General features: G+C 55.4%; 2 protein-coding genes across 4 annotated transcripts; one reads left to right on the plus strand and one right to left on the minus strand.

Moving 5' to 3' along the window:
• The first annotated feature begins 3,207 nt into the window (after positions 1 to 3,207).
• DDIT4 (DNA damage inducible transcript 4) lies at positions 3,208 to 4,597 on the plus strand. The gene is made up of 2 exons (XM_054637611.2): positions 3,208 to 3,345; positions 3,557 to 4,597. Exons 1-2 carry the CDS (start codon positions 3,249 to 3,251, stop codon positions 4,036 to 4,038), a joined length of 579 nt encoding a protein of 192 aa, XP_054493586.1. The 5' UTR covers positions 3,208 to 3,248; the 3' UTR covers positions 4,039 to 4,597.
• Positions 4,598 to 7,190: 2,593 nt separating this feature from the next.
• On the minus strand, positions 7,191 to 24,283 carry DNAJB12 (DnaJ heat shock protein family (Hsp40) member B12). 3 transcript variants are annotated; one of them, XM_054637602.2, is made up of 9 exons: positions 24,109 to 24,283; positions 20,106 to 20,280; positions 19,122 to 19,267; positions 16,141 to 16,326; positions 14,696 to 14,775; positions 13,928 to 14,037; positions 11,124 to 11,296; positions 10,119 to 10,251; positions 7,191 to 9,085 (listed from the first exon to the last, which is right to left on the minus strand). In XM_054637602.2, exons 1-8 carry the CDS (start codon positions 24,239 to 24,241, stop codon positions 10,130 to 10,132), a joined length of 1,125 nt encoding a protein of 374 aa, XP_054493577.1. In that variant the 5' UTR covers positions 24,242 to 24,283; the 3' UTR covers positions 7,191 to 9,085; positions 10,119 to 10,129. The 3 variants fall into 3 exon arrangements, with proteins under 3 accessions (XP_054493577.1, XP_054493580.1, XP_054493578.1); XM_054637605.2 differs by having other exon boundaries at positions 7,191 to 8,989; positions 24,109 to 24,282; XM_054637603.2 differs by lacking the exon at positions 24,109 to 24,283 and adding an exon at positions 20,418 to 21,748 and having other exon boundaries at positions 7,191 to 8,989.
• Positions 24,284 to 24,634: the final 351 nt, after the last annotated feature.

A 24,634-nucleotide genomic window follows, 5' to 3' on the forward strand; every position in this document is an offset into this window, starting at 1 on the left:
GCCCGCAGGGAGGGCCTCTCCCAGCATCCAGGATGCAGCAGTGTGGGGCAGCACCCCCAGAAACACCCTCTGCCATCTTCTCCCCCAGAAGCACCCAAGGCGAGAGGAGTTTCGTGGCCCACACCCTGCCAACGACACGGTGCCGACCCGGCACTCTACCCAGCTCTCAACTCGGCATCCCGGCTGCCACCACCCTCATGGATGCACGTTCCCTGCTCCCCCGCCCGGCTCCTGCAGCTGCTTGTCCCAGGGTGAGAGACGGGCCCGCAAGGTTTGGCTGTGGCACAGGCCTGCCCGGCCAGCGGCACGCCGGGACCTGCCACGCGTCCCACGCAGCCAAAGCTCACCTGCCGGAGCTGGCCACGGGCTCGGGGGATGCAGGGTCACCCTCTGGGCCTGTCACCCCCAGCCACCAGCAGGGACGCGCTGTGAGGGACACCCACCCCACCAGGCACAGAAAAAGCCATGGTCTCAGCCCCTCTGTGGCTTGGACACAAAGGATCCCAGTGATGCGTGTGTGCCAGCCCAGTGTGACAAAACAGGGTGTAAATTTACCTAAAAGTGACTTTTTGGGGAAAAAACACGAAGCCGGGGACTCCTCCATAGCAGTAGCCCACGGGGCAGGAATTTGCTCCCCACCGTACAGGGCCACAGTTTGCAGCCGACGTGAGCCAGAGCACTCGCTGAGCCCCTCAGTACATCTCCTCCCTTCCTCCTCCTCCTCTTCCTCCTCCTCCTCCTTCCCAGCCCCCTCCCCCTGCGGCCTGCAAAAGCGCTGAGCTCAGCACATCGGGGCAGGGGCCCAGCCAAGGACCCTCCCCAGTGCCAGCCGCTCCCCCGGCTCCTGCTTAACCCTTTGCAAAGCCGGGCTGGAAATCAGAACGATGGAGTCAATCTCAGCCCAGACACAGGGGGCAGGCACAGCTGGCTGGGAACAGAGTGTCCAGAAAGCCTCAATCTCTGCTCTCACAGAAAGGACAGCAGGTCAGGGGGAAAGACACGCTGCTCCTCCACAGAAACCACCCCGGGTTCACTGCCAGCAGCAGCACCAGGGGAGGGGAAGTGCAGGGATTACCAACGCTAAAACTTTGCTTTCCAGCCCAAAACCATTCCTAGAGGCCCTGCTGCAGAGGAGTGGCCTGGATCTCAGCTTCTTTTGGGAAGCAGAAGGAGCTGCCAGCCCCACACTGCCTCCCCCCCCCTCCCAGCTGGATTATTTTATTGCAGGGATCAAAAATTACATGTCCCTTTAAAACATGCCATCGCACCAGAGCTGCTTGCTCTGCTGCCTACCAGGAGATGTTATGGCAAAGAAAGAAAAATATTTATGCTTGGCTCTAGAATTCCAGCTTATTTTTAGCAGGGCGCCTTCCCTGTGGTCCTTTACCTCTTTTTTGTTTATTTGCTGCTTCCCCCCTGTTTTGACCCCCCAAACCAGCAGATCCTCATCTATTTTCAGCCTCACCCAGCCAACATTCGTACCAATGACTTGGTGGCTGTGGGAAGAAATAACCCACGGGATGCATTTTGTGAAAAACAGGATCCCAAGCACCATCCCGCTGAGTGTGCAAATATTGGGGTGTATTTTTAACAGCTGGGGGCTGGGGGATTGTTCATTTTTTGGTCCCAAAAACCGAAGGAGTATCTCTGCAAGCTGTGGGCGCAAGCCAGGACTTGTTCCCAACTCCCCACACCTCTCCTCCGCTCCCTGGGATGCTACCCACTCCCCCAGCCCAGCCTTCCACGCCCAAAACGCAGATGGATTCAAGCTGTGACCCCTGAAAAGCAGCTGCAGCTGCCGCTGGGGGTGCCCAGAGCCCTTTGTGCCCGCTTTGGGTGGCAGTGGGTGGGGGACCCGTGCCCCGTGTGCCCCGCTCCGTGTTTATCGCCGGGCTCTTATCCCTGCGGGCTCGGGAAGGACAGCAGCCAAGATAGAGCCCGGGGTGGCTTCGGAGCGTGCTCAGCCCCTCCGATAAAGCCGCAGGCAGCGCAGCGGGAGGACAAACAAAGCCCTTTATCTCCCACTGCGCTCCTTCGCTCCGCAGGGGCTGCCTTGGGAAAGGTCACGTACGTGGGGACCGGCACGGCCGCGGGGGACACCGCCACACCGGGGGCTCGGCCGTGTCCCGGGCGGGATCTGGGAGACCCCAGGGAGGGCAGGTGGGGGTGCCACAGCCTGGCACTGAGTGAACCCCATCCCAGATTTAGGGGACACCAGGGATGGCAGGTGGGGGTGCCAGAGCCTGGCACTGAGTGAACCCCATCCCAGATTTAGGGGACACCAGGGATGGCAGGTGGGGGTGCCAGAGCCTGGCACTGAGTGAACTCCATCCCTAATTTAGGGGACACCAGGGATGGCAAATAGGGTGACCACAGCCTGGCACTGAGTGAACCCCATCCCACATTTAGGACACCTCAGGGAAAGCAGATGGGGGTTACCCACAGCCTGGCACTGGGAAGAACCCCATCCCTAATTTAGGGGACACCAGGGATGGCAGATGGGGTTTCCACAACCTGGCCAGTGCCCTGCTCAGTAGCAGAACCCCATCCCAGCCTGGCAGTGCCCTACCCCCGCACCCCTTGGTCTCCAACAAGTTGCACTCCACCATCCGTTCCTGCCTTAGGAAAGCGGGACAAGGCCAGCGAACGGGACCCCGGTGGGCTCCCGGTGAGGTTGGTGCCGGAGCGGGGCTGCAGGGCTCCATCCCGTGCCAGGGCAGCAGCACCCGCCGGTGCCACCGCGCGAACAGCTCCTGGCAGACGGGGCGGATCAAACCCCAGTAACCCATGGGGGAACCCTCATCGGCTTCCCGGTCCACGGAGGGTCGGGGACCGCGGTGACACGGCGGGCGTCCCCCTCCCCACCGGGACGTGATGGTGTGCCCGAGCGATGGGCTGGCCCCGGGGTGCTGTGCGGGTCGGGGGGTGTCCGGGGATGCTGTGCGGCGGGGCCGGGGTGGGTGCGGGGCAGCGCCGGTATCCCGGGCCGGCCCTGATGCAACCGCGGCTCCCGTTTGCAGCGCCCGGGGCCGCGCCGGCCGCCAGGGGGCGTGGCCCATGGAGGGGGCGTGGCCTTCCCGCTGTCACCGGGCAGGAGAGACGCCGCGGACGTGCCCCGCGCTCCCATTGGCGGGCGCGGGAGGGGGGCGTGTCCCGGCGCGCCGCGGCTATATAAGGGTGGGGCGCGGGTGGTGTGGGCAGAGCGGCGGCGGAGCCGGGCCCGACTGGGTGGTGCCGTGTCCGGAGCCATGCCCGGGCTGTGGGAGCGGCTGGCGGGCGGCGAGCGGGGCCGCCTGGAGACCTCCGACTGCGAGTCTCTGGGCAGCGCCTCCGGCTCGGAGGGAGGTGAGTGCGGGTCCCTCAGGGGCTGGAGGATGGATGGATGGATGGATGGATGGATGGATGGATGGATGAGGGTCCCTGGGCGGAGGGGTGGAGGTGCTGTGCCAAGCCCCCGGCGTGTCCCAGAGCCACCGGCGCACCCCTGCTACACCCCTGAACCCCTGCCATCGGTGTCTCGCACCCCCGGCGCTGATCCGCCTTGTTCCCTCCGCAGATGCCGAGTACGCCGAGGGCGTCTCCCTGCCGGACATGGACCTGGAGCTGCTGCACGACCCCGAGGACGAGCTGCTGTGCGCCAGCCTGCTGGACGAGGTGCGGGCCGCGCTGGGCCGGGCCCCGCTGGGCTCCAAGCGCTGCTGGCGGCTCCTGATGCCGGCCCAGCTGCAGGCGCAGGTGCGGGCGGAGCTGCTGCGCCTGGCGTGCAGCGAACCCTGCGGGCTGCGCGGGGCCCTCCTGGACCTGTGCGTGGAGCACGGCAAGGCCTGCCACGACGTGGGGCACATCGCCGCCGACCCCGGCGTGGTGCCCACCTTCCAGCTCACCCTGGTGCTCCGGCTGGACTCCCGCCTCTGGCCCAAGATCCAGGGACTCTTCGCCTCGGGGCCGGCCTTCGCGCCGCTGAAGCTGAGCACGGGCTTCAGGGTGATGAAGAAGAAGCTGTACAGCTCCGAGCAGCTGCTGATCGAGGAGTGCTGATGGGCCGCGCCGGAGGAGCCACTTCCCAAGTGCTTCGGAAGAGCCGGGCAGAGCGTGGCGGCTCCTGCAGCCGCTGTAGTTTAGGTTAGGCTGGAGTAGGGCTGTAGGTGGAAGTAGCTGGGGCAGGCTGAGGTCCCCATGGCCCTGCCCGAGCCGGGACATCCCTGGCGTGGAGCAGCCGGGACATGCCGGGCGGAGGTCGCTCCACGCCGTCCGTGATTGCGGGGTGATCCCGGCGCTCCCGGAGGCGGCAGCGGGGCTGCTGGAGGGGTGCCGGTCTCCCGATGCCTGATCAATCATGGGGGGTTTTTTTGTAAACCAGGATTGTAATCAATGGGGTCTCGGGGGAGGGGGTCTGGATCAAAGGCCGAGCCCGGCTGGAATTGTCTTTGATCGGGAGAGGGGCCGGAGGGCAGGACCCTGGCCCCGACACGCTGGGGGCACTCCGTTGGTTACAGTTTACACTCATACACTTGATGTTCAAGTGCGAGAATTCCTATGCAATCGTGTCGGGTGGTTTTTTTTTTACTTTTCTAATAAAACTTGTCTTGATTGATAAGCTGCCGTCTGTCTCCCTGTTGTCACCTCTGCTGGGGGAGGGATGATGCAACCAGTGGATTGAAATTCCCAGCCGGCACCCTCGGGAAGCCTTTCCCTGGCAGGGCAGCCCTGCGGTTGGGAGCTGGATGTTTTGGGAATGGTGGGGAATCCCACTGCCCCCACTGCTCATGGGGCTGTGACTCAGGGGGCTGAGTCAGGACCCCGAGCTGCTCAAGCCCAGCCAGGAGCCCCCAACACCCAGCGAGCGGCTGCTGCTCCTCCTCGGGCAGAAACCCCGGAGAATGGGCTCAAAAACTGGGACTGAGGAGGAGGAGGAGGGTCACACCTGCCGGGGGGAGCACGGCCCAGCCCCAAACACACTCTGCAACACTGAGGCCAATTACCCAAACCTGCAATTAGAGGCCTCGGGGAAGAGGCTTTCACTCAAGGGTAATTAAGCTGCTTGGCAAACGAGCAGACCGTGGAAGGTGCAGAGGTGGGGGAATAAAACCAGCCTGAAAAGCCATTTCCATTCACATGTGAGCTTGTCCTGGCTCAGCCCTGTCTTGTTTGATTTTTGTTTGGTTTTTTTTTTTAATATCACTGTGGACAGACAAAACACTGACTTTTTGATGAGAATTTTCACCATAAAATCCTTGTTTTTGATATGCATGACCCATAACCAGAGTGTTGGTGTAAATATCACCTCGCAGCAGTCAGGGCAACGAGCAGTGCCAGGCTCGCACAGCTGGAAATGCACCTTTACACACATGTGTGCAAAGAGGGGAGGATTTCCCCTAAAATTGTGGGGCTTGGAGCATTTCTCAAAGGGTCACATGCTAGAGCATGCCCCCTTCACGTGAGGGGCATCCCCTGTGGGGTCATCCAGCACCAACCCCACCCCGGGGACACGGAGAGGGGTGGAAAGGGAGCTCCAAAGCCCGAGTTCCTTGGGCAGCCCAGGCTGGAGATCCCAGGGAGGGCACAGCAGGAGATTGGTGGTGCTGCCAGCCCTGCCCCTGGCTCTGGCCGTGCATTCACAGCTCCAGAAACACGGGGAGTTTTAAATAGCCAGCTCCTAAAGGGGTGGCCCTGCTCCTGTGCTGCCAGCAGCAGCGTGACCCCTGCTTGTCACCCCCACCAGCCACTCTCAGGGAAGGCAAAGGGCTCCACATCCAATTTTTTTTAAATTATCACACCAAGAAAACCAAAAGAAAACCCCACCAAAACTCCCAAAAGCCAGCACAGCCTCTGTCCTGGGGGTGCCCAGCAAAACCTTCTGTGTGGCACCACCCAGTCACAGCCCCAGCTATGAAGGTGAAACTTTGCTTTTATTTATAGCAAAATGGCCTTTCCCTGAGAAATTTGGGGGAGTCTCAAGGTCCTTGGGGTTTGGCAGCTCCCTGGAAGGTGCAGAAGCTTCCAGCGAGGCTGGATCAAATGTCTCCCATGGCAGGGGTTATGCAGAGGGATATTTTGGGACCTGGGAAGTGTTGGGCTATTTGTGGCACCAGCATCAGCCCAGGGATCCCAGGTGCCAGCAGAGGAAAGGGAGATTTTTGGGGGCATCAGCAGCAATAATGCAAATGAGGGATTAAATCCCAGGATAGTGCTAAACCCTCGTGTTTTTCCTACCAAAAACAATGATGGGGGCAAGAGAGGTCTCCTTGGCTCCCTACCTGCCAGAGGAGGATGTTCCTGGAGCACCTGCCTGCCTTTGATGCCTCCCTGCCTTTGGCAGCCGCTCCAATTAAAAGCTTGGGCTAACGAGCTAATGGGCAGCTCAAACCACCCACACCTTTGGTGAGTGGGCAGGGACCAGCACACCCTGAAATTCAAGAGTGTCTCCCATTGCTCCAGGCTGGGAGTGACCCAAAATGCAGCAAAACCACCCCAAAACCTGGGCTGTGGGTGTGCCCTGTGCTGGCAGGGCTGACTCACCACAGAGGGGGAATGGCAGGGACCTGACCCTTGGCCTCTGAGAGCAGGGGAAAAAAAGGGAAAGGGGAGAAATTCCCACTCTTGCCTCTGAGAGAAGGGGGAAAAGGGGGAAATTCCCACCCAAAGCTTCCAGCGCTTTGATGTACCAAAAGTACTTCCACCACTTCCTCCAGTGGGGAGGAAAAGAGACCCATACCAAATCCACACCAAGGCTCTGGGGCCAGCAGCTGGCAGATTCCCACCCCTGCCAGCAGGAAGGGCACCCAAGGCACTGTCTCTGCCTGGAACAAAGGCAGCCCAGAGTCTTCCTGCCCACCTGATGGGGAAGGTGCCCACAGGGCTCCTTCCAATGCCAGGATAATGCTGCCAGGTGGCACCCTAGGGTGAGAATAAGGCTCAGCCAGAGGATGAGGGGCTAATGGGAGGAAGGCCCTTCTGGGAACACCCCAGCAGAGCAGGTCTGAAGCAAAGGTGCCCTGCTGGTGCTTGCTGTCACCTTGCCAGGGGCACCACAACCTCTCCATCCCCTCCCTGTCCTTCCCTCTGCACCTCTGGGCAGCCCCCACAGGGCCTTTGGGATGGCAAAGACCCCAAATTCCATCCACCACTGAGGAGCTGCAAAACCAGAGCTGGTTGGAGCAGGGAATCCACAGGACACCAACCCAGCTGGAGCCTTTCACATTATAAACATTTATTTATAGATGTACAATTGTATAATTAACTAAATCGAGAGATACAGCCTCTGTGAGCATCCACTGGGATCGATGCCTTCTCCCTCCTTGTGATCCGTGGGTATCTACCAGGAAAAAGAACCTGAAGGTTTTGGCAGGCAGGCTCCAGGCAGGGAATGGCACTGGGCAACACATCCAGCTCCTTCTGTGAGCAGGATTTTGGTTCAACCCCGTCCCCATCATCCCTGTGCCTCTATCGAGCGCCATTTCCACTCCTGAACTTCCACCCAATTTCTTCTGAAGGTGGAGGAACCATTAAAAAAAAAAGAAATAATAAAACCCCTTAAAATCAGGTCCAAGCCGTGGTGGCTGTGGGATAACAGGGCCTGCAGCCAACGGGAGGCTGAGATTTCACAAAATAAATAAACAGCCAAGACAGAGTGCATGGATTCCTAAGGACAACGGGATAAAACCTCCTCTGCCAGCCCACCCGGGAGCTGCTGTGCTCCCAGTTCAATCCCCTGACCGTGCCAGGGGATGGTTTGCACTGGAAATGTCTTTAGACACAAATGAGCTGCAGAGCAGCAAAAACAAAAAAAAAAACCCCAAAAAATTAAATAATCCAGTTTATTCCATGGGAAGTGGCTCTGCTCGTGCTGGCTTTGCTTCCAAGAGATGGCTCCTCACTCACCTGGAGCAGCTCACGCTGGTCCTGCCCGTGGTGGGGCAGGCACAGGGCAGATCAGACACCCCCTGATCTCCCCCAGCAGAACTTCTTCCAACAGAATGCTTTGTTCCTAATGGATCTGTGGCATTTTGCAGGTGTCCTGCAGGAAACACGAGGCGGGGTGTGAGGGCAGGGCTGGGTGCCTGGGGGGATGAGCACAGCACCTCCCAACAAAGGGCTGTTGGAAAACCCTCTCTGCACGGAGCACGCTGATTACCAGGCAGAATTCCAGCAGACTCGGCAGAAAAAGGAGTTACATGCACAAATCAACCAAAGACTGACGAGCAAAATCCATCCAGGACAATCCTTCCCCTGGCTGGCGGCTCAGCTGACCCCCGGCTCCGCCGACGCTGCAAATCCACGGCTCTGCACGGGCTCCCCCCTTCTCTGGGAGCCCTGCACCTTTGGGGTTTGGTGTCATCAGAACCCCAAGAGCAGGTGTATGGACGTCCCCATCCACAGAATGTCCTCCCAGGAGCAAAGGACAGCAACTGCAAAGGGATTCCTGTTTTCCAGGCAGGAAAGTGCTGTGGACAGAGACACGCTGGGAAGAGGCTTCCTGCTGCCCTGCTCCCCAAAATGGGCAGAAACCAAAATAATTTAATCATCCAACCCCTGCATAGTTTAAAAGTACAACATATATACAGCTATAAATTAATGCTAAATAGATTATATTTTCTCTTCTTTTTCTTTAGTGTCTTCTTTTATCAACAAAATCCCACTTCTCTCTCCATTAGCAGCGGCGAAGGGTCTCCTTCTGCTTCAGGCTTCTACAGTTAGTCTGGGTTCTTTTACACTCTGTGTGTCTGTTCCAGGGGCTGTGGGATCCTTGTGGGATCCTGGGAGCACACCAGCAGCGTTGGGAGGGGAGGAGGAAGACAGAGAGCTGGATTTCCTGTCCCAAGCGCTGCCTGCCATCGTCAGAGAGAGGCAGAGAGAAGAAAGAGGGGCAGTTGTGCGTTGCTAATTCTCCAATTCCATGTTTAAAGTAAGGTTTGATTCTTTTTAAAGAGCAAAGTCTGTCACCTCGGCTCAGTGCACTTCCCCAAAAGTCTTCGGGCGTTTGGACGCTCTGGGAACAAAAGCGGCAGCGGTGTCAGTCTGAGGCCAATCTGTGACTCCCCCTTGCTTCCCCACCCCACAGCACAGGCAGCAGCTTCTCCAGGCTCTTCCCAGAGCACGGGTGCAGGGAGGGAATTAAAAAAAAGCAGGTAATTAACACCAGAAGAGGCGCAGTCATCCAAAGGAGAGAGCGGGAGGATCAAGGTAGGAACGGATCCAAAACCAGGATACACCCAAGGAAAAGCCCAGTGTGCCCCAGAGGATTTGCTTTAAAGGCCAAACTTTCAGATGCTGAGGAAAACAACCCCCAAAAGTGCAGATCAAGCAGCTCAGCAGCCAGCATCTTCAAGGAGTCCCTGTGAGCTGGAATGGTGTCCATACAACACCTGGAACAAGCTTCACTCAGGAGTTTTTCTATAGAAATCCTGTGCTCAGATAATTTTGGGATAGTGGGATCTGCACATTTCACAGGCAGCCCAGCAGTACCTGGTAGGTGAAATGAGCCCAAAAATTTATGCAGAAAAAGGACTCCAAACCCTGTGGCAATTTTTTCTGTTATTTTGGTGCAGTTCTCCCAGCACATCTGATCTCACATGTGTTATCCGGGCTCTCCTTAATCCAAGCTCTCCAACCCCCAAATCTTCCAGACCTCCCCCCCAGCTGCTCTTCCTTTGATTGCCAGTTTAACCCAGTAAGCTACTTCTACAACCTGCTGGGAACATTTGCTTTGTTCTCCTTGAATGGGAAGGCAACAGGAGGGGGGACAAGGAACATCTGTTGGGTGGGACTCCATTCCCTGTCACGTGCCAGGGCTAACAGCTTTCCCAGCAAAACAGACACCAAAGCAACCAAAACCAAGGGATCATTAAAAAGTGGGGGCTGGATGCCACAGCGCCTAAGAAACTCCCAACCTCACCAAGGGATTGTGCCCTGCTCCTAGAGGCCAGAGAAAAGAGGGAGCCTGGAGAGAGCCGGGGGAGCCGACATGCAAACGAAACCCAATCGATTCCCGATTAACGCGGGAGCGCCGGCGGAGGGGAGGCTGCGCATGTGCGCCCCCAGGACACTCCTGGAGGGCTGGGTCTCACTCAGGGCTTTCAGTGAGAACAACACTGGGGTTCCCTGCTCCCGGCTCGTACTTGGGCTGGCACTATCCGTGCAGGGAGGCCTGGACGTCTGACAGTCTGCTACAGCTGGGGGTGCCCATCTTCTGTGCCCGCTGGTACAGGTCCGAGTCCCCGAAGTAGCGTGCCCGGTACAACAAGCCTTCCTCTGCAAAGGGAAAAGCTCAGGGTCAGGAATGCCCTCTGGAAGGGACTCCCCTGCCAGGCCCTGCTCCCCCACCGGCTCTGCTGGGAACAGGAGGCACCTCCAGCTGTCCAAGGTGGAGCAAAGGATGAGGATGAGGATGAGGAAATGCCCCGCGCCCTTTGGGACAGGATGGGCGTAAGAGCTGCTGACAGCTCATCCATCCTGGGAAAAGCCAAGGGAACCCGGCTCCAGTGCCAGGATGTGCATGGGCAGCCCACACAAAGGTTACCCCAGCAGGGCTCTGTGAGTTTGGCACCGCCCAGGGATGATCACAGCCCCTCTGGCATTCCAGAGCTGAAATCCTATCCCAGCCAGTGCTCCAAGAGCTGTGACCACTACAGCAGCCAGAGCACACAGGTTGCCCCTGGACTCGCTGCCCTCACCACCCTCTGCTGCCAGGATGTCTGGCTGGATCATCTGCCTGGGCAGCCCCCTGGGAGCAGGGGTGGGATGTGGGACCATGACACCATGGGCAGCAGACTTTCCAGCACCATCCTTGAACAACTGAAATATGACACAGGGCTAGCAGGGATCCTGGAGGTTCTACCTTCCCCCTCCACTGGAAATCAGAGGTATCCTGCTGACACGGCAGGGGAACCTCTGGGGCACAGCTCCTGTCTGACCAGTTCTGCAGCAGCATTAAAAAGCAAAACAAAACAAAAAACCCCCACATACCGGGCCTGTCATGAAGTCATAGACTGGAAAAAACAAAGCCAACGACACAGGAAATGTGCTGGCACCGTGTTAAAGTATAACTTCAGCACGACTTAGTCCTCAGTCAAAGACATTCCAAAGCCAGCCCATGGAGCAGCTGCTGACCCCTCACTACTCACTCTGCTGCTTCTCCCTCCAGCAGTTGTTCCTAAGGTTTGCTATGTAGTCATCCTCCACGCTCCGCTCCACGTTCTTCAGGTTCGTGCCCGTGTACTCCTCGGCAAAGCTCTCGGACACGTAGTAGGGGACTTTCAAGTGCTCTGTGACCCTCCTGTGTGTGTGACCCACAGACCTGGTGCAGGGACAAGAGCACAGCAGTGTGGGACACGTTTCAAGGGCACAGCAAAGCTCCCAGCTTGGGTGATGTGATTCCAAACAGCAGGAAACATCCCTCACCCCTATCCAGCCACCGGCTTGGAAGGTGGAAGGGAGCAGCATTTCTGGTGGAAACCAATCCAACACAGGGAGAGAGAAGCTGTCAGGCCTCCAGCAAGGTGGGCAGGGCTCTGAATACACACATAACTCCAAGATACATTGCCCATTAATTAAAATAAAATGTTCCCTGGGATTTTCATTCAATTATTAAATCTGTGATTTCCTCCATTCGCAAGATGGGACCCGCTCTGTGCCCTGGCCTGCATCAACCAGCACAGAAAGAACTTTCCAGAAGGAAACCTCTTCCTCCCCTGGCCCAGTGGATTTGCATTTCAGACAAAGCCCTGCTCTTGCCTCCCCTGACAGCCCAGCAAACCTAGAGACCCTCCCTAGGGCGTGTGTGTGAGCTGTAACACAGGAGCTGGGCCCAAACGCTGCATTTCCCACAAGGGCTCCACCTGGAGACGTGCCCAAAGCTCCCTGTGATAAACACCAGCTGCTGCTGCACTGAGAGCAGCCTGATTCTTGAGCCAGCTCATGAACTCATGAACTCATGAACTCATCCAGCTCACCCTTCAGTCTGTTATCAGAGGATGCAGGTGGGATCCCAAGGCTCCTGCATGTTTCACCAAGGCCCAGTGCTGGGTAACTGAATGGGCTGAACAGGAGCACAGAGCTCTGCTGGGATTTCTCAAGGCAGAGGTGCAGCTTGGAAAAAGCCAAGTTCACTATTTTCTCTGTCAAGACAGAGCCCTGAGCTCTCCCAAAGCTCATATTCCTCTCCTGGATAAAGATGGGACTGCAGAGTGTGCCCTCACAGGAGAAGGATTGAGAATGGCAGGGCTGCAGCAGCACACTGGGGTGTGAAGCACGAAAATCAGGGCACAAGAAACCTGTCACCTGCAGTCAGCCATGCAATTAAGTCAGGCCAATTCCATGAGGTGTTACTGAGCAGTAACAATCAGGCCCACAGCCAGGCAGCTCTTCCAGCAGGAAGATCCTTTTTGGAAGAGATTTACAAAGGTAACAGTGGTTCTTTAGGACTCTGCCCTCCTCAGTGACACCTTCACTACGGAGGGGTGGCATTTAAATCTGTGGGTTCAAAGCTTCTGTTCCCCTGCTCCTGAGCTGAGGCACAGCTTTCCCTTCCCAGTGAGTGATGCAGCAGCTCCTCCTGCCGGCCCTGCAGCACCTCAAACCAGCTCCAACACCCTGCCTGCTCAGGAAGCCTCTGGCAGGGCTGCAGGAGCTCACTTCCCACCCTTGTCCAAATCCAGCCTTGGAAATAGGGTTGCTTGCTGCTACCTGAGTGTGCAGAGACAGGGAACAGGGAATGGGGCAGCAGAGAAACATCTGGGGCTCAGGGATGGCTTCCTCTGGCAGCTGGCAAGGCTGGAAGCAAATCCCTGCCCACTTAAATGCTCCCTCCCTTCTGTGTCTTCTCACCCCACAGACTCTTCACCAGTTTAACCAAACTGGTCCATGTGGATTATGCTTAGTTTTACAATGCTAATGCCAGCTGTGGAAATCACAGCTTAACACCCTTCACCCTCTCAGAATGACCCTGAACTGTGCCAAAACCATCCCATCTTCTGGTCCCAAGCACCAATGCCACAGTCTTTGCTCTGAATCTGAGTTGGGTTTTATAGTATTTAACATCAGCCCCTCCCCTGGAATTGTTCAAGGCCAGGTCAGATGAGGCTTGGAGCAACCTGGTCTAGTGGGCTGTGTCCATGGCCATGGCAAGGGCTGGAACAAGGTAATTTTAAGGTCCCTTGCAATCCAAAGCCTTCTGGGATTCTATAATCAATGGAAACATTGCTACCTGGACAGGAACACCAGGTCTGCCCTCTCTAAATGCACATAAGAACTCACACTGAACATGCACCAAGCCTTTGCCAGGAATGATGCAAGCAGACAGAAACCAAGCCTGTTTTCCCACTCTTTGTTAGCATTGCACAGTGACTAAGAATGAGGACACATTCCATTAGTCACCAGAGGGAGCAGATGGGGCATTTCCACAGATCTAGAACAGAGCAGTTTCACTTTCACATCCTCAGTGTCTGGCCAAAGCTATTTCATGGCAAGATGAGAGCTCAGAAAGAGGGGATTTCTCTGGGAGTGACTTTTATTCCTTATCATCCTCCTCTGCTGTGTTGTGCTAAGGCTTTCATGGAGAACATGGCTTTTGTTTTTCACACTCTGCACCTCACTTTGCTCCATATGGGATTTCAGTGCTGGCCTGCAGCCTCCCCAAACCATTTTGTCCCTTTCCATGACAGACACAGCTGTGGGTATGGACTGCAGAAGGTCCCTGGCAAGGAACTCTCTCCATCAGGGAACTGAGCACTCTCCAACTCTCCCTGCACCTTGTATCTCACACCTGTGTGGGAACCACAAAGACTTCACTGGCAGCAGGAGCCATGGGGTCAGGAGATAAAGCAAAAAAACCCAAAGGAAGAACAGAGGGAAGATCCCTGCCCCACCACACCCCTCCAGAGGCCACCCCCTCCCCATGTGGGTAAGGTTTAGAGGAATGGGTACTAACAGCCTGTGGCTCAAACTGTAGGGTGGGCTGGAGACCATCATCTGGCTGAGAGCTGACACGATGATCAGGATGAGGATGGGCATCAGCTGGACAAACAGCCCCAGGCCACCCTGAGGGAACAGAAACACACAGTGCAGTGCCACCCACACAGCTGGACAAGGACCCCATGGCACCTCCCTCCCTCCTTCCCTCCCAGTGCTCCAACACAACCTCCTCTCTCCTGCTTTTCACAGGGAGTGGCCCAAACTAGCTGGGGGGAACCCAGCAGCCCACAGGACAGTGTGAGGGGGAACCCAGCAGCCCACAGGACAGTGTGACTCTGAGGGTCCAACCCCCCTGGTCCTTCTCTGGATGTGACAATGGGCAGAGGGCACTGCCAGGGGGAGCCCTGGCAGGGAATTCCAAAAGCCTCATGCCCACAGCTCATTTTTCTAGAGCAAACTAGGGAGCAGGACTGGTTTTATGGATGGCCTTCTCCCCTTTTCAGTGCTGGACAGATGAAGGTAACTCCCCCTCTCCCTCACCTCCTAAGCTCCCTTCAGTTCCACCTTCAAGCTGGAGATAAAAATATCCAGGAAGTTCTTGTTTGTTTTTTTACAATAAAATTGGCTCTGTCCAGACAACAGCCATAATAACCCTGGCTCCAGCTTTCTGTTTGAGAGGGTGGCAACAAGCAGGACTGTTTCACAAGCCAGGCCCAGGAACCAGCTCCCAGTGCTGTGCTGGGAAAACCTCCAGCCTCCCAGGTGCCAGGTGTTTTCCACTTACATCCCCCTGGTGCTCCCGCCTGTCCTGCCTCTGGTGGTAGGTGTACCTCATCCTGCCATTGCTGTACACGTGCACATTGCCTGGAGGAAGAAGAAAACTCTTACTCCAAAGTCACAGTGTGGAGTGGAGGATGCTGCTGCCTGGCCAGGGAGGGACCACAAAAGGTGGCCATGATCCATGTTTCACCTGCTTACAGGCTGAAACAGGATATTCCTGAGGTGCTTGGAGTGCAGAGTGGGCACAGAGCTCCTTCTGTAAGATTTTGCAGGATTGTGTGAAAACTCAGCTTGGAAGTGACCTCAGGAAGTTCAACCTCCTGCCCAGAGCAGGGTCAGCTACAGAGAGAGAACACCCTGCACAGGCCTTCTCCCTTCTGATGGAATAGATTAAAACCAGTTAAAAACAGAAATAATTCTGGGCTTTTTCCCACCCTGCCAACAAAGCTCTTCCATGTCTTGTTTTAAATGTCAAAGCTACAGCTGCAAAGGGAGCCAGGCTGAGAGAGCAGCCCTCAATTCTCTCAGGACAGCGAGGAAAGGGAAAAAGAGACTGAGCTGAAATAGCAACATGCTGTTTTTGCAGGAGTAGCTTCTTGGCCTCTCTGCCAGGCAGAGCACAAATGCTGCAAAAGGCTTCCAGATGCTTTTGAGCCTCTGGTGTTGGGGTGTTAGTGCTCAGATTCCAGACAGGAAAGAGCTACCAGACTGAATTTTCTTAACTGAAACCAATTTTTTTTTTCAAGTTGGTCCACAGAGGTCCAAGAAGCCCTGTGTCCACTTCCAGTCAGGTTTGAGTGGAACAAATACAAAGGAGTCTTCCAAAATACCCTTCTCCTGACATGGAATCTGTGTCTTTTGAGCAAGTAAAGGAACAGATTCTTTCCTGCTCCCCAAGCCATGATCAGCACTGTGGACAGACAGGATGCAGATTTATTTTTCAATTCACAAGGTCTAAATTATGCTGTAGAAATACTATTTTCCTTTTTTTTTTTTTTTTTTTTTTTGGGCATAGGCGAGAGAAGGAAGTGGCCACTGATCTTGGAGAACCTGTTCTAGCTGTGTGGTGGAGCAGACAGAGATCAAGAACAAGGCCCAGGTGTTACCACAGTTTGTTCTGATAAGAAGATTTAAATTCCAAAACCACCAGGCAGAAAAGCCTTCCTCAAGACAGGATTATTTTCACAACAACCCTTAAAACAAGTCACTTTTTGTTCTAGCATTCCACCCACCCTAACAGCAGCTGATGTTGCCAGCACACAAACAAACACCTGAGGCTGGGAAGCAGTCCAGCTCTGATGGCTGCTGAGCTATCCAAAGATGAACCATTCAAGAAACTCGAGGCCACACGTGGAGGGAGAACTCCCCCTCCCCCTCACCAAACCCAGTGCAGCCTCAAGAACCCCAACCACACCAAAAGGAGGAGAAATGCAGCTGGAAGGTGCTTACTGGAAGGAAAGCCACCCCCAAAGAACATGTTGAAGAGGTCCTCGGGGGAGATGTCGGCCTCGAAGCCGCGGTGGAAGTCGGCGTGGCTGTGGCCATGGCGGGCGGCGCTGAGCTTCTCGTCCCCGAACTGGTCGTACTGCTTCCTCTTCTCGGGGCTGCTCAGCACGGCGTACGCGTTCCCGATGGCTGTGGCACACAGGGAGGAAGAATCAGCTCAATCAGCTCCTTCCTCCCACCTGCAGCCCCGCACAGTGCCAGTGTTTGCCTTTCTCATCGTGCAAAGCGAGAGATTCGGCTGCCCCTGCGTCTTTGCAATGGGCACCTGGCACGCGGCTCGGGCAAAGCCAGGCAGGAGGAAACCACGCAGGGAAAAATTCCTTAATTCATTCAAATGATAAGGGTTTGGTGCATGTCTCCAGAGAAACCCTTCAGTTGTGTAGGGAAATCAAATTTTAGTTGACAAATTTTATTCAAAAGTGGCACTAAGGGAATTTATTGTCAGAGCCTACAACTAGAACTGCAAAGAATTTAAATACGGGCTAAATCCCTGAAAGGGACTTTAAAACTTTCCATAAAAGCTGCTAAGGAAACATTAGCCAGAAGTTGCATCCATCAGCTAAGAGTTTCAGCTCTTCCAGATGTCACATACAAGGTGCATAATTACAAGGACTGTTAACCAGTGCCTGTGAGGCTGGAAATGTACTGGAGCTAAACCCCTGCCAGGTCTCTGGGTCCTTCTCCTTCCAGCCTCAGGAGTTTCAGCCCTTTTCCCAGAATGTCTGCCTGCCACCCTCCTGTTTCTGTACTCACCTCTCCACACATTCCAGCTTCCCACTTTCCTCTGTACCCAGCCACCCCAGGCCTCCCTGTGTCACAAAGACCCAAAATGCCCATGGCAGAAGGTGCCTGGGGTGTAAAAGGCAGGGGCAGAAGGGATGGAACAGGGGGAAAAGGGGAATAATGTGCTCATCTGGAGACCAGCTCCAAGATTCAGCATTTCCCCATGGCCAGATGGAGGTGTACGGTTTCTTCTTGGAGTGGAGATTTGGAGGGCAGAGGATGTAATGTCAATACACTCCTTCTCCTTCTTGGTTATAATTAGTGCACCCAGAGCAAACACTTCTAGAGCCAGGCAGGGAAGCTGCTGGACAAGGAGTGACTCAGAGTGTATCAACCACACAGCTGGAAAGAACAAGGGAAGCAACGACAACAGAGCAGTTCAGGGTTTCTTCACTGTCTGACTTTGTGCTGACAAAGCCCAAGAAATGCCTCATTCCAAGGCAGGATTTTAGTTCCAAGTAGCCAGGCTGAAGGCTTTTTCCAGGAGCAGACAGGCAGTGATGCAGATCTGCCACGAGGCAGCCTGCAGCCAGCTGGAACTGTACACTGAGGCACGGGCTCAGCACCTTATCAGCGGTCACTGGGAAGGCGAATGCCAAGACTTCAGCTAATCCATCAACATTAGGAAAAATTAACTCATATCCTCACAGCAGGGCACGTTTCTCCCTTCACCCTCTGGAACCAAGCAGCTGGACTTCAGCTCAGCTCAGGGCCTGAAGGACAGGAAGCCATGGAGGCAAGGCCCGGAGGAGATAACCCCACAGTGGGGGATAAAGGGCACTTTGCTTAACGCTCCACTTCTGGCACGTAACTCCTGCCAAAGCCTTGGGCAAACATCATTATTCAAGATTACAGGTGAGGAAACCTGCCTTTGGCCACTGAGGGATCCAAGGATGAGCTGTGCAGCAGCAGCACTGCACAGGCAGAGCTGACAGCTGTGTGCAGATGCCCTTTCATCTGCCCCCACACCAGCACGGGCTCTCCCAGGTAGCTGGGGGTCAGTCACTCTTTGCTAACTCTTATCAGGGAAGGATTTAAGTCTTAAAAGGCTTGAACAAACCTTACCCAAGACTTTTACTGCTGAATTTGCGTCTGTGAGGAGCTCACCTGAATACTGTACCAGTGCACTGACATCAGACCAGCCCTGCTCCCTGCTCCAGCAAAGGGCTCATGCATTTCACTCCCAAAATCTGGCTGCTTTGGGGGGTGGAAGGTGCCTTGAAGACCCTCTCATTCCACCCCCTGCCATGGACAGGGACACCTTCCAATGTCCCAGATTGCTCCAAGCCCTGTACAACCTGGCCTAGAAAACTTCCAGGGAATCCAGGGGCAGCCACAGCTTCTCTGGGCAGCCTGTGCCAGAGCCTCAGAACTGTCTTGAGTAAAGAATTTCTTTCTAAAAAGTGGCCAGAATCAGATTATTTTAATGGCTTCCAAACCAGTGCTGTATGACTGGCACCAAGGAGCTCTGTGTTCAGCTCAATGATAATAATCAAACTTCCACAGCTTGCAGGGGAAAATGGGATTATATGTTCCAAGCAATAGCATCTCTCTTGGAAAATTACTCCAATCTTAAGGTGTCTCATTACCCAGGAAACATCCCTGCTGCATTTATAGAGAGGCTCTGAGAATTGGGCTCTTTGCAGCAGAACCAGAGCTCCTTTTCTGAGTTTTTGCTGGGCTCACTTGTATGGCTGCTGCAGTTCCATCCTAGAAACTTCCACTTGGGATTTCTATCCACCAGTTCCATCCACGAATGGTTGGGTGTTTCCTGGAATGTTTCTCCTGAGGGGTTTGTGAGCCCTGAGTCTGCCTCTGGTGTAACTGGGTTATTCCTGACTGAATTCCCTCCTGAGCAGTGAGACAGGAGCTTGGAGCAGGGAACACACAGGGAAGGGAAGAGCTGCTGGGAGAAAGAGAAGGAAGGCTTCTCCTTACCCAGCCAACAGAGGTGAGTCCTACCTTGCCAGCCTGTATTTATTATTTTAAGCTCATACTTTGGTCATGACATGACCAGCTCTGAAGGGAGATAGCTTCACAAAGAGCAGCTTTATGTCACTCTGCCTGACTTGTGGGGCTGTTTTTTAAGGGTTCTCTCAGTGAGAGTTGGGGGCAAACCACAAATGTGGAGCTGGCTTTACCTTTGAATGCCTCTGTGGCCCCTGGTGCATGGTTCTTGTCCGGGTGGAACTTCAGGGCCAGTTTCCTGTAGGCCTTTTTCAGATCCTCATCAGAAGCTTCTCTGTTGACTCCCAGAATTTCATAGTAATCTTTGCACTGCTTTACCCTGCCAGGGGAGAGGGGAGCAAGCACTGAGTTCCAGGAGTAAAAACCTCTTTGTCTTGAATAGCTGTCAGCTCTGAGACTTTTCAGGCAGCAGTTTCAGGGTGTTGCTCAGGGATCTGTGGATTACTCAGCCCCTGCTCTCAGAGGGTGACCCAGCACAGAACGAGTTGGGCCAGTGCAGGAGGAAGGGCCTCCCCTCAGACCCACACAGGAATGTGACTGGCAAATAAACTTCACATTCATCATGTCCATGTGCTGGAGACTGTTTGGGAAGGACTACAGCACCTGAAGGAGATTGGCCTTTCCCTCCCCACCTCTCCTCAGCTAATTCCCAGATGTAGAACTTGCATCAGCTGAATTGCAGAGCAGGAAGGAGGGAGCAGCCCAGGGTGTGCAGCCCATCCTGCCTGGGCACACTCAGCCCAGCCAAGGCTTCTGCTTCTTACATGATGAGACAGAATCCAGCAGGCTGGGTTTTTGGAGAAGTGGATGATGTAACAAACATTCCTGCAAGTCCCTTGAAGTGGTTCTTGCACAATCCAGGCCATGCCCATAACCTTAAACAAAGTTTACCAAGTGACTGCACCTGCAGCTCGGTCCTTCAGCTTCCAGGGTGGGCAAATGGGACAAAGGAATAAAGGGAAGCTTGGAACAGGGTTTGGAAAACGAGCAGACCCAAGCCAGCTGCCCACCAGGGCTGCTGGAGCTATAAATCCTCCTGGGCATGCTCTTAACACTACTCCAAATGGTTCAAAGCTGAAATCTTTAAAATACTGTGAAAAGCAGAGGGGTACCATGGGATAAAGTCAAACAAATGCCCCAGAGAGCTGTGCACAAACCTCTTCACTGCATCCAGCTGGTCCTGAGTGTAGCCCTTGGGGGCCTCCCCCCCAGCCTCTCCGTTGGCTGATGGGAAATCTCCACTCATTCTCCTGAACTGAGGGTTTGTGGATTCCCTGGGCTGGGACTGGCCATTGGCTGACTGCTCGTTCTTGTTGAGTGACTCAAGCAGAACTGAAACGAGAGAAACAAAAACATCGAGAGCAAAGCACCCAGCTCAGCCTGCCCTTCCAGCTCTCCCATGAAGAGATTCCTCTTCATCTCTGCCCCCTTCCCAAGGCCCCCCCAGCCTTCCCCAGGAAGAGCCTCACCTTTCCTCCCATGTAATCTCTCAGCTCCTGTTGCTTCTCACCCAGGTGTGAGGGCCACTGCTGAAGATGTTCTGCTGCTCCCAACACACACAACCTCCACAAAAACCCCAGGTCCACCCAGACAGTCCAGGAGCCACAGCAGATCAGCAAAGCAGTGTCTCCCTGTCCTTTTTTCCCTTCCATCTCTCCTCGACAGCAAACCATGTCCAAATGTGTCCTCCAGCACATTATAAAGTGTATTATTCTTCTTTATCTCCTGCTTTTCAGAGCCTACAGTGCTGGGGAAGTGATGTGACAATGCCATGTCTTTAGAGAGCTTAGAAAACAATTCTGTGGGCTGTCAATCCCCCGGGGACACTCCCCTTTTGGGGACAGAGCTGCAGCACTGCTGGCTGCCAGCTCCTCACAGGGGCACTTTGTTCTCCTGTCACTACCTAGGGACTGGGAGCAGCTGTGAAACCCATCCTGCCTCTCAGTTACTGGGGGGACAAATCCACCTTCCCTTTTCTCCTCCTCCTTGCAAGGCTCAGGCACTTCCATCCTCTCCAACATGCAGGCCTGGCCTAACCCTCCAGGGGACACAATGGAGGGAGGCTCCAAGCATCCTTCCATCGTGCATTTCCCTGGCAGCTGCACAGCACCATCTTTCCAAACTGCTTTTTAAACCAACATCAGACTGATTTCTTCAGCTCCACTCAAAAGAACAGGCACACATGCTACAGTGAAACCCAGCCAGGGATATTTACACAGGCCCCAGTATCCTGAGCTTGCAGTCCTTTATCCAGACCGCAGAAATGGGAGGGATGCTCCACCTCCTCCCATGGATTGCACAGCACAGACCTTGCACTATGGGGTATCACCTTCTTTAGGCAAGTGCAAACAACACTTGCAGGCCAAGAGATGAGCCAAGATATCCTATCTGGCCCCAGTGCTCAGAGGGGACAGAAAAATCCACTCAGGAATCCAAAAGCCAATAGAGGATGAGGGATGTCAAGGACAGTGGGCTAAGGAGTAGTAACTGGATGAGCTTTTGGGCTTGGGGGCTTCACAAATTTCAAATTAATTTCTTTTAGAAAAGTAAATTTTTCCCTCACTCATATTTCCAATGCTTCAGTGTTCACTGAATGATAATCTTTGGTTTTGCTCCTTCCAAACCTGGAGCAATCTGCTCCAGGTTAAATTTCCCCTCACGAGGCTGTTCCCCCACCCACACCCCTCCTGCTGCTTTGGGCTTTGTTCCCTACAGCTTACCAGGAGATTTTGATCCCAGAACAGTTTGGGTGGGAAGAGATCTCAAAGCCCATCCATTCCCACCTCTGCCATGGGCAGGGACACCTTCCACTGTCCCAGGCTGCTCCAGCCTGGCCTTGGGCACTGCCAGGGATGCAGGGGCAGCCCCAGCTGCTCTGGGCACCCTGTGCCAGGGCCTGCCCACCCTGCCAGGGAACAATTCCTCATTCCCAATATCCCATCCAGCCCTGCCCTCTGGCACTGGGAAGCCATTCCCCCTTGTCCTGCCACTCCAGTTCCTGATGAAATCCCTCTCAAATTTTCTTGCAGACCCTTGAGACCCTGGAAGGAGCTGTGAGGTCTCCACACACCCTTCTCCCAGCCCCAGCTGTGCCAGCCTTTCCTCCCAGCAGAGCTGCTCCATCCCTCTGCCCATCCTGGTGCCTCCCCTGGGCTCTCTGCAGCAGCTCCAGGTCCCTCCTGTGCTGGGCCAGCTCTGCAGGTGGGGTCTCACCTGAGCACAGGGGCAGAATCCCCCCTCTCCTGCTGCCCAGAGTGCATTTCCCAAAGCCAAGCACAGAAACCCACAGCTGGCCATAGCTCAGTCCCATTTTGCTGTACAGCCCCAAACCTGCTGCTTTCTGCCCCCTCTGCAGCCCCAGCACAGCACAAATTCAGGGACTACTGAAGCAGAGAGTGCAGAATTAGGCTGCAGTTCTGCCAACTCAGAGCTGCCCTCCCCAGCACGTGCCATGGGGCACTTTTCCTCCCTTATTACCCAACATTTGCCCAACTTCCCATAAATTTTCCCCAGCTCCCCCTGAAAGATGACCAGAGTGTGACAGTGTCTCAGCCAACGTGCCCTGACACAGGAGATTTCTGCTGCAATCCCCTTGCAAAACCCTTCCCTGATCCCAAAAAGCCCAGCCAGGGTCACAGTTTGCAGAGTGTTGCCAAACCCTGGGGAATTCCCGGGGAAGAGATTTCCCAGGAGCTCCTCAGAGGCTCAGGGACCACCAGGGGATCTCTGGCAGCATTTCCCAATCCAGAGCCAGCAGGACATGGAGCAAAGGGTCCTTGGATGAGAAACTTGGTTGGGTTTGGCCATAAATCAGTACAAATGTTGTGTTTAACATTAACCTGCCCTGCTGGCTCTGCCTTTCTCCAAAAGTCACTTTTCCTACCCAGTAATTTCACCGAAGTATAAATTCCAGAGGAAAGGGAGGGGAGGAAAACCACAGCACAGCACACACTGTGTTTGAGGCAGAGGGAAGAGGCCTGGTGCAACAAAAAACAGGATTACAGGAAGCCTTGGGGCAAACCAGCTGCAAAGCTCAGCCAAAGAATCCAAACTCAGCTGAGGTCAAAGAAAAAAAAAATCTACAGCTTTTTACATAATATAATATTCTGCCATGTAAGAACATGCAGGGAAAGAACCGAGTTTGGCTGCTTTCACAAAGCACTTCCCATATGAATTAAAGCTCTCAGGAAATGATGGAAACAAACGAAAATCTGGCAGAAAGTCTTGGGGAGGAGTCTTGTTTTGTTACACGTGTGAGAGCGTGGGCTCAGCCACGGCCTGTCTGTCTGTCTGTCTGCAAACACAGCAGGAACAGGGCAGGGAGAGCAGGAATACGATGGAAACAGGAGGAAGAGCAAGAGGAGAGGAGGAGGAATGGAGAAGGATGAGGAGGAGAGGATGGATAAGAGGAAGAGATGAGGAGGAACAGGAGGAGAGAAGGAACACGAAGGGGAATGCAGGAACAGGGAGGAGAGGAACGGGAGAGGGAGGGGAGGAATGGGAGGAGAGGAACAGGAATAAGAGGAGGAGGAGGAGAAAAACAGGAAGAGGAGAGGAACAGGAGGAGGAGGAAAAGAACAGAAGGAGGAGAGGGACAGAAACAGGGGAAAAGGAATAGAAGGAGAGGAGGAATAGGAAAGAAGGAATAGGGGAGGAAAAGGAGGAATACGAGGGGACAAACAGCAGGAGGAGAAGTGGAGGAACAGGAGTGTAATAGGAAAATAGAGGTATAGGAAAGGAGGAATCGGAGGAGGAGAAGGGCTTTTCGAAGCCCCCTGAGAACTTTCCCCTCGCCTTGCCAAGCCCCTTCCCTCCCCTCAGCGCTGCTCCGGCAGCAGCGGGTGCTGTGCCCGCGCCTCAGGGCTCCCACAGCAGCGCGGAGCCGGCCCCCATTCCCAGCGCCCTCCTCACTGAGGGCCACCGCTAAAGACAGAGGCCGCGGGCCGTCAGTAGCCGGTCCCAGCCCGTCGGTAGCCGGTCCCGGCCGGTACCGCAGCCACAGACCCCCGGACACGCCCCGGGCCCCCCAATGAACTCGCTTTCCCGGCGTGCCCCGCGCGCACCGCGCAGGCGCCATGAGGGTGAGAGGTCAGGCCCGGCGGCAGCCGCTCAGGCCGCGCTCCCCCGGGCCCCCCGCCGCGCCCCCGGCCTGGCGCTCACCGCGGACCCGCTGCGAGGGGTACAAGCGCTGCGCCTTCTCCAGGAAGCGGCGGGCCTTGTCGGGCTGGTTGGCTTTGATGGCGGCCAGCGCAATGCCAATGCACCGCTCCGCCTCGTCCCGGTTCGACTCCATGGCGGCGGCGGCCGGGCGGGGGGGCGGAGGGGCGGGGCCGGGCGCGGAGGGATGACGTCACGGAGCCCTGCCCTCAGGCGGGCGGGCCCGGCTGAGGCTCCGGGGGCCGGGGAGGCAGCGGGGCTCGGGGGGGGATTTACCGGAGCCGAGACCTGGGGAGCCCCAGCCGGTCCCCAGCAGGGGAGGGGACGCCAGAGAGCCCCCCCCGGACCCTGCTCCTGGAGGGTTATTAACAACTCTATTAACAACTCCTTTTTAGAGCCTCCACCTCATGGAGTTGCTGCCCTTGGAACAGGGCCTGGCTGCAGGGATCGTGCCCGGCACGGGCCGAGGGGGACCCTGAGGAGGGGTGAGGCTGCTCGGGTGTCGGAACATTCCTCTGGCTGCCCTGGG

Source organism: Agelaius phoeniceus, chromosome 9 (assembly GCF_051311805.1).
Source record: "Agelaius phoeniceus isolate bAgePho1 chromosome 9, bAgePho1.hap1, whole genome shotgun sequence".
Taxonomy (NCBI): Eukaryota; Metazoa; Chordata; class Aves; order Passeriformes; family Icteridae; genus Agelaius; species Agelaius phoeniceus.